This window comes from Talpa europaea (assembly GCF_964194135.1).
Source record: "Talpa europaea genome assembly, chromosome: 6".
In the NCBI taxonomy this organism is placed as follows: Eukaryota; Metazoa; Chordata; class Mammalia; order Eulipotyphla; family Talpidae; genus Talpa; species Talpa europaea.
In genome coordinates, this window is record NC_140072.1 from 82,070,223 (window position 1) to 82,085,444 (window position 15,222).

Sequence of the window (15,222 nt, forward strand, 5' to 3'; positions counted from 1 at the left end):
CCGTATTTTGAAAATAAATATTAAAAACAATGCAGTGTGTTCCCAGTAATGACTTTTACCAAGATACATGGTATATATTCAACATATATTAAATAAATTAATAGAGTTTAAAAACTAGAACTATGTTCAAACATGTTCTAAACTATGTTCAAGATAGAAACTATGTTCAAGATAGAAACAGTTTTCATTTCTTCTCCTTGCTCATCATAATGGCAATTTAATTTTATTCAGACTTCCCGTCTTCAGTATTATTGTACTTGAGTTCCATTCTGCAGAACTCTCAAGGTAATGTCATCCATAGCCTGTTTGAAGTATACAGCCTTCCTAAGTGGGCCCCTGAAACTGCTCCTAATGTCCCTTAAGCCATACTAAAAAAGATCACTCTGCTTCAAGCAAATCAAAGCACAGAATAATAAAGGATAACTACTCTGGTAGATAATTTTTTGATTCTATTCTTTTATTCTAGGAGGCCAGCTTCACTGATGCCCTATGGACACCCTGCTCCTCAGGGGTCGACACAGAAATGGGTCACCAAATTTGCTCCTTTCTAATGCAGCTCCAGGGGCTATTATCACTTTTCCCCATTTAATGAAGGAAGTCTTTATGCAGTAAGATGCTAGCAAAATCTGAAAGACAGGCAGAGCACAGGATTTGGGGGGGCAGTAAAAATACTCTGTATAGTACTGTAAAGATGGACACACATCATTATGCATTTGTCTAAACCGATAAAATGTACATCAGGAGTGAACTCTAAAGTACACTATGAGCCTGGCTGATATTGAGGTGTCAAATGTAGCAAATGTCCCACTCTGGTGGGGAGTGTTGATGGTGGAGAGGTTATCATGGTGGAGAGGTTATCACCTGTAGGAGCATGGCATATATGAGAAATCTCCATACTTTCCACTCAATCTCGGTATGAACCTAAAGCTGCTATCAAACATGCAGTCTATTAAAAAACACAACTAGTCATTCACCACACACATCAAAAGGATTGGAAAGAAATGATAACATTAAATTATTTTAAATTAATAAAGAATATAAAAGAAATTGAGTATTAGCTCTGATATAGAATATATACACATATATATACGTATATATACACACTCATACTTAGCTTTTGGTACTTTTAAAGGTAAACTCAGAGAAAGTGAAATGGAGACACAAATAGGCTCATTTTTGGTATTTGTTAGCAGGTCTGGAAAAAAGTGGGTAGAGAAAAGATGCCGAATTCAGTGATAAAATGAAGCTTGAGTGGACAGTGCTAGTGTGTTCACTGCTGTGTCAATGAGAGCCCAACTGCCTGAGATTTATGAAAGGCCAGTGCAAAGTTATAAATAAATAAAACCTAAAATTATAAAATATGCATAGTTTTAGGGAAACTGCTCCATTTTCTTAAATATGTATATTGGTTGCTGACTATTATGGTCTCCTATTTTAATTTGGCTATGGTAAAAAGTTATATTATGAGAAAAATAGTTCCTCATATAAAATAGTTTCTTATAAAAAAAAGTAAATCTGATTGGAATAGTCTATCTAAGGGACTAATTTCAAGTAAAAAACATAGAGTGGGAGCATTAAAAGTATTTTGGGAACACTCAGTTGAACACCAGAGATCCTTTTAAAATGTTTGAAGAAAACTCTCCTTAGCCCCTGTGCAAAAATTTCATGAAACAAGCTATTAAGACACTCATTTTTCTCATGCCACGTAATGGAAATATATACTTAATGGCATACCTTTTCCTCTTGGATGGTGTTTTCATCAGAAATGCAGTTGTCTAAATTAATTTCAAACTTTACCCCTCTCTTGAAGAAATCAAGAAAAAAGTCTTAGTTTAGCAATCCAATTAATTTACAACCCCCTATTTGACATTACAGATACTGAAAGTCACCAGTTTAACATTAACAAAATAAGGCAATTCCATAAAATAGTAGGGAGGAAAGTCCTATAGGTAACCCAGATTGTAAGGTGGGGACTACCAGCCAAGCTTTTAATATGAAACCAAAAGACAAAAATGTTTATTACCTTAGCTTTATATTTCTGTTCTGGAATTACACTTTCCTTTATGTTCTGAAGTCTAATCTGTTTCAAGTCTCTTTCAATATCCTGAAAGTTTAGAGAAAAATGAAAATCTATCATCTAATATTGATCAATCAGACTGTTATATTTTAACAACCCCTGGATCAAATAATGTTTGACTTCTGGATTGAATGCATGATTACTTTGAGAATAAAAATGTGCCTTTGTAAAGGATAGCCAACGATAATTCACTGAAATCTTGGGCACAGTGTCCATTAACTTAAAATAGTAATACATTTAACACTGAGATCACAATGGGTAAAAGTTTATAATGTAACAGCACTTATCACTCAATATAACCTAATCTAATTCAAGAATGTGATTCTGACTACAGGATCATTCCCTTAAAGAATGAGGAACACAGAAAAAGTGCACAGCTCTTGAGAACATAAAGGAAGGCGTGGACTTTAAAAATTGATGGGCAATTGAGGAAGAAAAGGCTGTAAATGCAGATGACATGTGTGGAAGGAATTGTGAAGAGGTGAACTTCAGTGCTGAGCTTACTCAGGTGTCAGTCCTGGGCCCCCTGTCTCCACTTCCTCAATAGAAGGTGGTCTCAGTCATCGCTACAGATTTAAATGCCATCTTCATGCAATGACTCTTAACCATGTACCTTCAGGCTTGCTCTCTCCCCCTCTGCGGTGAGACACAATATATATTCAACTGCCTACTTGGCATCATCTTCACTTTAATATTCATTCCACAAACTCATATTGAGCAGCCACTGATGGCCAGATGCTGTCCTACAAGTGTACTCACACTGTGATTGTGACCAAAAGGTCCCTGCTGACATGGAACTTCTATTTACTTCTATTTACAATACCTTCCACACATGTCATCTGCATTTAGGTAACAACAGAGTTGAACGAATGACATAATTTCAGAAAGTGCTAAGTGCTATGAAAGAAATAAAATAGGACAATAGCATGGAAAATGATAGAAGTTGAGAGTAATACAGATTTATTTGGCATTTGACTTAAGCCCTGCAATGATGTGGACCTTGGCAGAGCCAGTTGGGAAAAGAGTGTTCCACACAGTGGCTGCAGCAGGAGGAAGGCCCAAAAGCAGGTAAGTAATCGCTCAGATTTTCTTTAACTCAACATGTCCAACGTGGAACTCTGAATTGTTCCTCCTCTGAATTTTGCTCCCCACTCTTCTCCCATCCTCTATACCACATCTAAGTAAATGGCATTTTCATCCCTCTCAAGCCAGAAATTTAGGAGTCTCCTTAATAGACGCAGCTATAGATAGAGGATTCCCTCATATCCAAAGTAGAGTATTCCTATTTGGTATGATTTGGTAAGTGGTTTGGGGTCTGGGAATGCTCAAAAATGATTCCGTAGAAATAATTATGAGACAGGAAGGGTCCCAGGACAAGAACAGGACAGGATTCAGGGAAAAGAATTTTGCTGTTCCATGGGTTGGTAAACAAGAGATTAAAAAACCTTATGACTCCAGGTCCAGACACCTGCTGCATCAATTTCCTTGGCTCATTGTTGCTTTTTACCATTTCTGAGCTACCATTCTAGAGCTTATCAAGTTGGCAGCTATGGGAAGAAAAGGGTGCTACAAATCCGAAGAAAAGAGACACAGACCTTGAGACCAGACTGGTTCACACTGGAGCTGCTGGGGGCACCCAGCCCCCACAGATGGTCATCGTAGAGATGGTTACCAGCCCTGCACAACCCCCACGCTGCTGCTGCTGGGGCCCACCGCTAGCAACAATAAGTGGACTTTAGCCAAGTCTACTCTCCTTGCCTTCTCAGCCAAGAACATTTAATTCCTTTGTTCTCAAACCCCATTCCTAAAACCTATGTAGATCCCAAGCCCCGGTAACTCACAGAGCCACTCATGCTGAGAAAGGTCTCCCCAGAACTCTCTGTCTTGCTCTTTTGCTGATGTCACCCTCACTCTTTGCCTCACCTATGCCTGTGGAGACCTCTTTTCAGCCTGGACCAGAAGGTCTCAAGAGCTCTTTCCTCAGTTTGGGAGAAGGACCCTTAGTTCCATTCCTCTGACTCCTGGCAGGTGGGCCGTGGACAGCGGCTGGTTCACTCCCAGCTTATCTGCCTGTGTTGTCAGTGGGATCAGATTGAGTGCCCCTGGGCCTGCTCCCAGGGCAGGGGACAATAACAATGTTCCCAAACCCCAAAAATAACCTACCAAATCATACTATAGGAGCACTCTACTTTCAAGTAGCAGAAGAAACCTATATGGAGATAGAGGAAGAGATAGACATCAATATTGTGTGGAGATGTGTGTGTGTGTGTGTGTGTGTGTGTGTATATATATATATATACACACACAATTTCCTTGGCTCATTGTTTCTTTTTACCATTTCTGAGCTGCCTTTCCACAGCTTATCAAGTTGGCAGCTACAGGAAGAAAAGGGTGCTATACACCAGACAAGAAGAGGCACAGACCTGAGACCAGACGGGTCTGGTCACACACACATATATTTTTGTAATGCTTTCTTCTCTCCACCATCTTATATTAGGTCACTATCATCTCCCCCTTAGAATTAATTACTGCCTCTTCTGTAGTACCACAATCTCTGGATGTTCTTCACATATGGCACATGTCAGTTTGAATCATTATTAGTTCTTTGCCCTGCAACCTTGGGAAGGGTGTTTTTCTTTCTTGCAATATTATGAACTCTGAAACAAGATTGTGACTTATGTCTCACTTATATTTGTGAGGCTAGTTGTGTACTCTGGTTGTTACAATTGTAGAAGAAGTGTCATATTGCTTTTTTGTTCTTAAAATGACATGCACATCAAAGACATCTTTACAGACACATCACCCAAAGCAGTGATAGTGAAGGCAAAGATAAACAGCTGGGACTACATCAAATTAAAGAGCTTCTGCACAGCAAAAGAGACAATAACAAAAACAAAGAGAAACCCCACCAACTGGGAGAACATTTTTGCACACAACACTAATGATAAAGGACTGATCACAAAAATCTACAAGAGCTGATGAGACTCAACAAAAACAAAGAAAATAATCCATTCAAAAAATAGGCAGAAGAGCTAAAAAGAAACTTCTCTGACGAGGAAATGCAAATGGCCAACAGGCATATGAAAAAATGTTCAACATCACTTGTAATCAGGGAAATGCAAATCAAAACTATAATGAGATACCATCTTACAGCAGTGAGAATGGCACATATTTAAAAAACTAGCAACAACAAATGTTGCTGAGGTTGTGGAGAAAAAGGAACTCTTCTGCACTGCTGGTGGGAGTGCAAACTGGTCCAACCACTATGCAGAGCTGTGTGGAGATTTCTTGACCTACTAAACATAGAGCTTCCATATGACCAGCAATTCCACTCCTAGGTATTTACCCAAAGGACAGAAACAGTAATTCCAAAGGGCACCTGCATGCCTATGTTTATAGCAGCACTATTTACAATAGCTAAGATATGGAAACAACCCAAATGCCCAAAAATAGATGACTGGATCAAGAAGATGTGGTACATATACACCATGGAATATTACTCAGCAATCAAAAAAGATAAACACATGCAGTTTGCAGCAACATGGAAGGAGCTAGAAGGGATCATGCTCAGTGAAATAAGTCAGAAAGAAAAAGAAAAATACCGGATGGTCTTACTCATAGCAGGAATTTAGAAAACCTAAATGAGAGACCAGGAAAAAGACTAATCAATGCAAAGTAATAATCAAAATCAACAAGCAACTATAAACCAGAGACACACTGGGGGGTGGGAAGATTAGGGAGTGGCGAGGAGAGGAAGAACTAGAGTCAAAATAAGGGGGGTTGCAATTGTATGGGTAATATAACCAAAATGAAAATGCATACATTGTACAAAGATGAAAAATGATGTAAGAATTATATAAAATAAAATATTAAAAAAAAACAATTATCTTAAACTCCCAAGCCTCATCCTTCCCACTGGGTAGAAAATTCAACCTCCATCCACTGTGGAACTCCAGCATCAAATCCTGTGAAAGTCCTGGGGGATTTCACAAAGCAAATCATTCAGGGAGCCCTTTCAGCCTTAGCTTAGCCTGTGTTCCTCTCACCTGTCCTTAGGGAGTCCCTCTTGACACCTTGAAAATAAAGTTGACAGACATTCCGGAAGAAACAAACAAACAAACAAAAATAGTTCTTGAGAACCATTTGATTCAGTTCCCTACTCTCATCAAATATATAAGGCTGAGATGAAAGAGAAGTTTACTGTCAGATTTCTGAGCAATGTGTCTGAGACTTTGACTCAAACACCATCTGGAAAGCTGAACTTTCATACACTAATGTGAGCAGTTCTCAAACTTAGCAGCACACTAAATCACCTGGGCAGCTTCTGAAAACAGGATGCCTGGACACCCCCACACACACACATTTGGGGAAGATCCCAAAATACTTGAGGTTTTTTTCTTTACATTTCCTACATGACTGCACTGCACAGTGAGGAGTAAGTATCACCAGAGCATCTAACCATCACCTGCACAGGTGTGTCTTCCTCAGGTGCCTCTTGGTGGATGGGCAGGTTACTCTTCTTCACCAAGTAGGTTCTATGACTTACTTTTGAGTCCTCCTTTAAGACAAATTATACACAGTCAACAAGTTTGATTCTGTGTCAGTTCTGAAGGTTATTTTATGAACCTCATCCAGGGCTTGAACGGGATCTAGCAAAGAATGCATTCCCTCCTGTTGGCTTAGGGGAGATCATGGGAGCGACTGGAAGAGTCTTTTTTTGACCCCTTCTCATATGGCTGACTTGCTGTTCCCAGGGCTTTTCCACAGTCTCCCAGGAAATGGCTACTCTCCATCTTTCCTAGGCACAGGCTTCCCACCTTAAAAATAAGGCTGATGAGGGCACAAGCTCCTCACCACTAACCAGGCCCTCTGTGCTGGGGAAAACCATCCTCATCCTGCCCTCCTGGTGCCCAATCCTCTGTGTGAACCTATGCCTGGCGCTGCCTCTCTAAATTCCACTCATCTTCTCAAACACGGTTTATGATCCACCTCTTCTCTCCTTCCATAAACACGCTTCTTCTGCTCATCCTGCTCATCTTTATTCCTCTGCATCTCCAGAGCTTGACCTTATTCAGTCTTATTCGATCACTACTACATGTGTGTGTGTGTGTCTTATTTTTCCAGCTCTTTATGGACAGCAGCACATATGTGAGAAAGAATGGAGCTTTTTTGAATCAGGTATTTATTTAGCCTGCCTCATAATATCTAAATGACTTTGGATGAGTTACTTAACAGCTGTTAGGAAGACTACATGGGGTAAAATATGTGAAAACTCTAGTTCAGATACTGGTCCTTACCACTGAATTATGCCATATGTTCATTTCTCCTGTATTAACTCATCTATTTGCTCATCTCTATTGCTCAGGGCAGGGGGAGAGAGAGAAGGACCCATTTTGGAGTGTGGATGGTTCTACTCAATGAGTGTGTCACTCCAGTGTATCTGAAGTGAGAGGCCAGCTATGCCCTGGGCCAGTGTCATTGTCCACAAGCCTCTCATAGGAGGCACATTCCAGGCCTCTGGAGAAATTTCTTGTATTTAAATATCTATGTGTTTTTCACACAACATGGTCTCCAAATAACAGCTATTTCATCTGGATCTTCACTGATGAATCAGGGAGCTGAGAGATGGAAGAATGTGTGTCCAACATGGCACCTTTAATAGATTTTTAAGAATCATCTCGACTCAAAGTTTGCCTTATAGATTTTTGAAACTAACCCCTGTATTTAAGACTATTTCATTATAGCTGAATTCAATAAATGCTAGTCTTTCCTCCTATCTTATGGGTATGAACTTGCTCTTTCTACATCTAATTCAGTTCTGGTGCAAAGTAGCTGCTCACATGACTGAAACAAGGAAGACAATCAGCCATTCCTGGGAATCTCAGATAACTTTATTATCTTGAGTGGTCTCAGGTCAACCCAAATAATAAAGCTTCAATTCGATCTAACAACTTTTCTATCAAAAAAAGTTCATCAGATAAAATTTAATTTTTCCTATGAGATCAATGTTATTAATATCTGCTCAGCTTAGTTATCTCTAAAGCAATAAGACAATGTTTCCTTTAGAAGAATGAATTTATTTACCTCCAGTTCATTCCCCATCCTCTTTCGGATTTCCTTTATATCTTTGTGATACTGCTGGCGGATTTCCTCTAACTGCTTCCAATATTCCTAGAAAGCAATCCCAACACAAGCATTTTTAATTTTTTGGTGAACTGAACAAAATAATGTCTTCATTGCCTATGATTTTTAAAATATGTGATAAACAGCAGGAATCAAAAAACATATTGCTCCTGAGGTTGACAATCTGCCTTATATTTTGGCTGTGATCATTCATCCCTGAGAGGGATATGGTAGCTTATGGTGACCACACTTACATATAAAACCCCAAATGTGTTTATGAATTGATAGAGTCCCCTTTTTATATATAGTCCTGTAATTGATGGAATTTTGACCCTTCAAAAAACATATGTTGGAGTCCTAACCTCTAGTATCTTCGAATGTGAACTTATTTGGAGATAATGATATTGCAGATGCAATTAGTTGGAGTATAAAAGTCCCTAATCCAGTATGATGGGTGTCCCTTTAAGAAGACAGCTGTGTGAAGAGAGAGAGATAGGGAGAAGGCCATGGCAGAGAATGCAGCCAGACAGCTGCCAGCCCAGGAATGCCATTTTGCCTACAAAGCTAGAAAGAGGCAGGGAAGGGATTCCCCTACAGGTTTCAGAAAGAGCACAGCCCTGTTAACACTTTGATTTTGGACTTACAGCTGCCAGAACTGTGAAACAAGAAATTTCTGTTGTTTTAAACCACCTAGTTTGTTGTAACTTGCTAAGGCAGCCCCAGGGAATGACTACAACTTTCAAAAATGTTAATGATGGACCTTATCAACCCAAGATAAAAGCCTATGAGCTACATTGCATTCTCTAAGAGGGTAAGATACATGGCTCTGTATCCCCTGGAAGTGCCAACATGAGTATGTCCATCAAGTATTTGTGCAACCAAGGTCTCAGGCACAAAGTAGAAAATAAATGTCACACTATATTATGGTACAAAAGACAACAGAGGTACAGTGACAGCCATGGACTGATGTTGTTAACCTGTTCCTTCCTTTCATTTCTCCTGAGCTGCAGCTCCTGGAATCTAGGCTCGTCTTTATTACTTCTCCGGTTGTGACATGGCTCAGCAGAAGATGGACGAAGACCCTATTATTTGAATAAGATAATTTATAAAGCATACTTGCATTTTGGAAACATCTCACTTGACCTTGTCTTTTTCCTTTATTTTTTTATTATTTTAAATTTTTTTATTTTAATTTTTGGGATTACATGTTTGCTCTTCCATATGAATAACTTCCACTCACCCTCCACCAAACCACCAGTGTTCATAGAATTTTTCATGTCAACAAGAATTATATCACCAATCAAACTCCGTATTTTTGTAATGAGTCATAGTTTTCTTAATTTAAGTATTAAAAGAGAAAGAGAATTACTAAAACTAATTGTGTTTATCCCAAGCAATCAATATACTATCATGAAAGATACTAGATTCATTTTCTGAACTGGTAAATTATAATTGCGAAATTAAAGGTCTAGAGGCCTCCCTGGTGGTGCAGGTGGTTGAGCGCAGCACTGTGAGGCTGTCTGCAGCCTCTGCAGTGCCGGTTCGATCCCTGCCAGCCGCAGAGCAACCCACATGGCGCGCCAGACCTCTCCTGTCTTGCCCGCTACTCCCCTCAGCAATGTATTTCAGTCATTCTGCTTGTTCTGTTCCCCACTCTGTCTCTGGTGAATCCTCTCACCCTCCTGCACCTCTGGCCTGTACCCTGGTTCTTGCATAAATAAAATAAAAATAAATCTTTTAAAAAAAGAAATTAAAGTTCTATAAAGGTTTGGCAACCCCTGAAGTATAAGATTAGGTAGGGAAATAGAACTGGAGCTTTTGAGTAGTTCAAAATATGACACAAATGGGATACACACCTAATCTCCCTCAGCCAAAAAAGTTTTCCTACCCCCATTCAAAAATTTCAACTCTGTACTTAAAGGTAAGTATAACTTTCATTTCTAATCAAGTGTAATAATCTCTTTTTTTAAAAAAAAATGTGTAGAATTCTAATAAAATAGAATCAAAGAACTGCAAGGACCTCGAAACTCACCTACTGCAAAACCGTCATTTATCAAAATGAAATTGAGGCTTAGAAAGTTTGCAAGGTCTGCTTAAGGCCACACAGTGAATGACAGTAGCCCCATACTTCCCAGACTCTGATTCAAGCCTATTCCCATTATTCTCTTTTAGCTTAAAAATTGGGGAAATGCAAGGGCCTCCCTGGTGGTCTAGGGGTTAAGTCTCAGCACTATCACCACTATGACCTGAGTTTGAGCCCCTGCCAGGGAGCTAACCTACTGCCAAGGAGCTAACCTACAGCAGACCTCTCCCATCCACTGCTCCCCTTAGAGTGTATTTCAGTAAATCCACCTGTTCTGCTTCCCACTCCACCTCTGGTAAATTCTTCAATGCCCCACACCGCTGGCCTACACCCCAGTTCTATGCAAAATAAGTAAGTGTTTAAAAAATGGGGAAATGTGCAGGGCAGTTTTGATCTTCCATGAAGGATAACCTTAGCTGTACAGATCCATGAGTATTGGTGAACAGAGAGACAATTAGAAAATTCCTGATTGTCTCCCATCTTTGGTATTTTACTTACCAGCTGTTTTTCCACTTTCAACTTATATTGCTGAGCTTCAAATTTCCTATGAAGATATTCAGCAGGCCTTAAGAAATAAAAATATTCAGCCTGAGTAGAAATTTTAAGTAGTCTGAGGCACTGGTTTCGCAAGTAAATTTTCAGCTTAGTATACGTGGCTTGAAGTTGTAAATCTGAGTAGTTCAGAGTTACACAATGTGTACCGTGGAAAAGAAAATCTTTAGGATCGAGAAGAAAAGGAGACAAAGAGAACAGTAATGACAGGAAATACAGGAGACTATAAAACAGGAAAATATTCTGATCCAAGATTTTCTAGGTTATGTTGAAGGGAGAAAACAAGCCCACGCCAGGATCTTCTCATACTTTGGTGGGTACCTAATCCACAGCTTCGTCATCCCAAGACTGGAGGGTGCTTGTCTGTCTCCTGCATCACACACTGAGCAACTTGAGCTGATGACCCATCCCTTCACCTCTACTCCTTATGCTGCTCCAAATGTTTAGTGAATCAAGAGCTGAGGACTTAACTGTCTCTCATAATGTTTAAGGCATTTCTCCAGCATAATTCTGGTCAAAGTATTTTCAGGTTTATAGATATGTTCCACATAGTTATCTTTTTTGCAGCATTTCCTACAAAGAATTTCTGTAATTTCTGATGGCTAAATAATAGCAACCACATTTTACATCACAGCATGTACAGTGATAAAGTTCTGTGGAATCACAGTACCTTCTAGGGCTCCAGAGACAAAACTATCACTTCAGAAGTTACTCCTACAAGAGCAACAAGATGAGTAGACCCCAGTTTTTGAAGAGTCAAGTTGATAAGTCAGTCGTTTAGAAATATGATGAAATGACAAACTAGTTATAGTCTCTGGGCCTTCCTTCCTCATCTATAAAACAGGCACAATACCTCACAGAGGTTGATGTGAGGATTAGATCAGATTAGGTCTGTGATTACAGACTTACTATTGATTAGTACTAATATGAAAAACCTCTTTGGAAAATGATACATATATAACTATTTTCATCACTCCCACAGAATGGAATGTACTAGAAGAATGAAAAATATTAAAAATTGATGAGTTTGAATCTGTGTCCACAATTACATGGTTGCATAAATTAGAAGAAAAACTACATCAGACCTGAAATAGAAAGGGGTCAAGGGAACCATGAATCAAGTAATTACAATAAAGATTTTGGAAGTTCTTCTTGGATTATTGTTCTGTTGTATTATTGTTGAAAGGATTTCAGAATGAATGAAGACATAGAAAGACATTTTCAGAAAAACAAAGTTGAAGTTAGAGGATGACATTACCATTGACATGGTGATGGGGTGTGACTCTCTTCCTGATTATAATTCTCCTCAGATCCAGCATCTTTTTGAGGAACAAAGCAGTGCCTTGGTGCTTGGGCTCTCTGCCTCAATAGGTCAAGTTGAGCATAATAATAATCATAATGTCCACACACTGCAGCAAGTTTGGGTCTTTCCACCATTTTTATCTGGAGGATTCAAAAAAAGAGAGGAGGTTTTTAAAATTCATATGCTAGAGTTTATTTGGATATTGGAACACACAAAATGGAGGCCTCCCAAAACACTCATCCCATACCACAGATATGAGTCGGCTTGCACTTACCAGAGATGCCTCATTGTCAAGGAAACCTAGAAAACACCAATCCTAATCCTCCACCTCAGATTTGATCAGTTTACCTTAGCCTAGAAAATAGGAGCTGCTGTCCTTTTAAGAGACTCCCTGATCATTATCCCGTTTCCAAGTGGCTTCTTCGTATATCCTATAAAACTTGCCCTTGCCCCAAATCCCTCGAGAACAGTGTTGCACTGCTTGGGAGACACTGGCCTCCCCCAATGCATGGATTGACATCAAGCTTACTACTAATTTGTTTTAGTTTTGTCATTTGACATATAATACAAATCTCTCATTGACAGCTTGATAATGACCTTATCTAAGATAGAGTATTAAAGGCATATTATTGGTTTTGCTCCAGATTTGATTTTGAGTAAAATCATCTTAGAAACAGCAAATCCTAGAGCAGAAAAGAGTTTAGAAGCCTAGGGTGTGTAGTATTTTACTGATTATGAATAACGTGTTTTTCATGCCAGTGTATCAAAAATACTGACTAGTGATCGTGCCTGGCCATCTCAACCTGAAAGACTCTCAGTATTATTGTTTTTGTAATTTTCATGAACTTAATTTACACCTTAAAGGAGAATTCACACCTTTATAGGAGAATAAATGCTGTGCAACTCACAAATTTGGGAATTTGCAACATGTTTATATTCTAATAAATTGAATACAAAATGGCATCAAGCTTGAAAAAAAATAAAAGATTATGAGCCAGTTAAGAGTTATTCTTCTGGAGTAAAATCAGACAGATTGCCATCCCAAGGTACACATACACCCAACCAGAACACAATTAGAGGAGAACCAGAAACAACTGTTTATTTTAGAGCTGAGTAAAGACCACTGAGTTAGAAGGCGAGAATGGCCAAATTAACATAGGAAAGCCAGTCAAAATTCTGCAGAATTTAAAAAGTAATCCTGCAGAATTTAACTATAATTCTGCAAAATAGTCCTGCAGAATTTAACTCTAATCCTGACAACTCTGCCATCATAACAGTTGATAGATAACAAAAGGGGGAAAGATCAAGTCATTGGAAAGACCTCAAAGTTGAAATATGAATAATCAAACAAAAGGTTAAAATGGAAATTTCCTCACTGTAGAGAAGTAACATGCTATATTCTTTGTCCTTTTTAATGCTACCAGGGTCAAAATATATGTAATTGTAGCGATTTGGCCATTTTTAACTTACAAAAATGGCATTTTTAATACAGATCTATTTAAATATTAAAGTGACTCTATGAAATTTGGTTGGTTAGTCTAAACATAAAATATATAATTGTGTTTTTAAATATTTTAAAGTGTGAAAACTAAGTTTTTCTTAGTTTCATAATTTTACTTTAAACTATCCAAACATTAGAAGGGACTACTAATTACTTGTTGAAAACAGAGAGTAGTTTCAGAAGGAAACAAATAGCTTCTTTCAGATTTTATTTTTTTTTTTATAAATTTTATTGTTATATTCCCCATACAATTGCAGCCCCCCCATTCTGACCCCAATCCCTCCCCTCCCGCCCCCGCCCCCCTAAAAGTGTCTCTGGTTCATAGTTTTTTGTTGATTTTGATTTTCACTTTCTTATATTCATTTTCCTGGTCCCTTATTTAAGTTTTCTAGATTCCTGCTATGAGTGAGACCATCCGGTATTTTTCTTTTTCTTTTTGGCTTATTTCGCTGAGCATGATCCCTTCCAGCGCCATCCATGTTGCTGCAAATTGCATGTGTTTATCTTTTTTGAATGCTGAGTAATATTCCATGGTATATATGTACCACATCTTCTTGATCCAGTCATCTATTTTTGGGCATTTGGGTTGTTTCCAAAGCTTAGCTATTGTAAACAGTGCTGCTATAAACATAGGGGTGCAGGTGTTCTTTGGAATTGATGTTTCTGTGTCCTTTGGGTAAATACCTAGGAGTGGAATTGCTGGATCATATGGAAGCTCTATGTTTAGTAGGTCCAGAAATCTCCACACAGCTTTCCACAGTGGTTGGACCAGTTTGCACTCCCACCAACAGTGCAGAAGAGTTCCTTTTTCTCCACACCCTCGCCAACATTTGTTGTTGCTAGTTTTTTTAATATGTGCCATTCTCACTGGTGTAAGATGGTATCTCATGGTAGTTTTGATTTGCATTTCCCTGATGACAAGTGATGTTGAACATTTTTTCATATGCCTGTTGGCCATTTGCATTTCCTCTTCAGAGAAGTTTCTTTTTAGCTCTTCTGCCCATTTTTTGACTGGATTATTTTCTTTGTTGTTGTTGAGTCTCATCAGCTCTTTGCAGATTTTTGTGATCAGTCCTTTATCATTAGTGTTGGGTGCAAAAATGTTCTCCCAGTCGGTGGGGTTTCTCTTTGTTTTTGTTATTGTCTCTTTTGCTGTGCAAAAGCTCTTTAATTTGATGTAGTCCCAGCTGTTTATCTTTGCCTTCACTATCACTGCTTTGGGTGATGTGTCTGTAAAGATGTCTTTGATGTGCAAATCACGTAGTGTTTTGCCTATATTTCCTTCTATATATTTTATGGTTTCAGGTCTTATGTCTAGTTCTTTAATCCATTTTGAGTTGATTTTTGTGTATGGTGTGAGGTAGTGGTCAAGCTTCATTCTTTTGCATGTAGCGACCCAGTTTTCCCAGCACCATTTATTGAACAAACTTTCTTTGCTCCAATGCATATTCTTTGCTCCTTTGTCAAAGATTAGTTGACCATAAATCTGTGGGTTTATTTCTGGATTTTCTATTCGATTCCATTGGTCTGTATGTCTGTTCTTGTTCCAATACCATGCAGTTTTGATGATTATGGCTTTGTAG

General features: G+C 38.6%; 1 protein-coding gene across 1 annotated transcript in view; it reads right to left on the reverse strand.

The window, feature by feature from the left end:
* The window catches only part of NEK5 (NIMA related kinase 5), a gene marked incomplete at both ends in the record, with an annotated part of 61,817 nt that overhangs the window by 15,019 nt on the left and 31,576 nt on the right, over nt 1–15,222 (reverse strand). Inside the window, 7 exons of the mRNA XM_084234873.1 lie at nt 1,735–1,803; nt 2,024–2,104; nt 6,543–6,635; nt 8,162–8,248; nt 9,178–9,282; nt 10,782–10,848; nt 12,094–12,278. Of these exons, the coding sequence (XP_084090999.1) occupies nt 1,735–1,803; nt 2,024–2,104; nt 6,543–6,635; nt 8,162–8,248; nt 9,178–9,282; nt 10,782–10,848; nt 12,094–12,278 (687 nt within the window). The remainder of the gene's footprint in view (nt 1–1,734; nt 1,804–2,023; nt 2,105–6,542; nt 6,636–8,161; nt 8,249–9,177; nt 9,283–10,781; nt 10,849–12,093; nt 12,279–15,222) is intronic.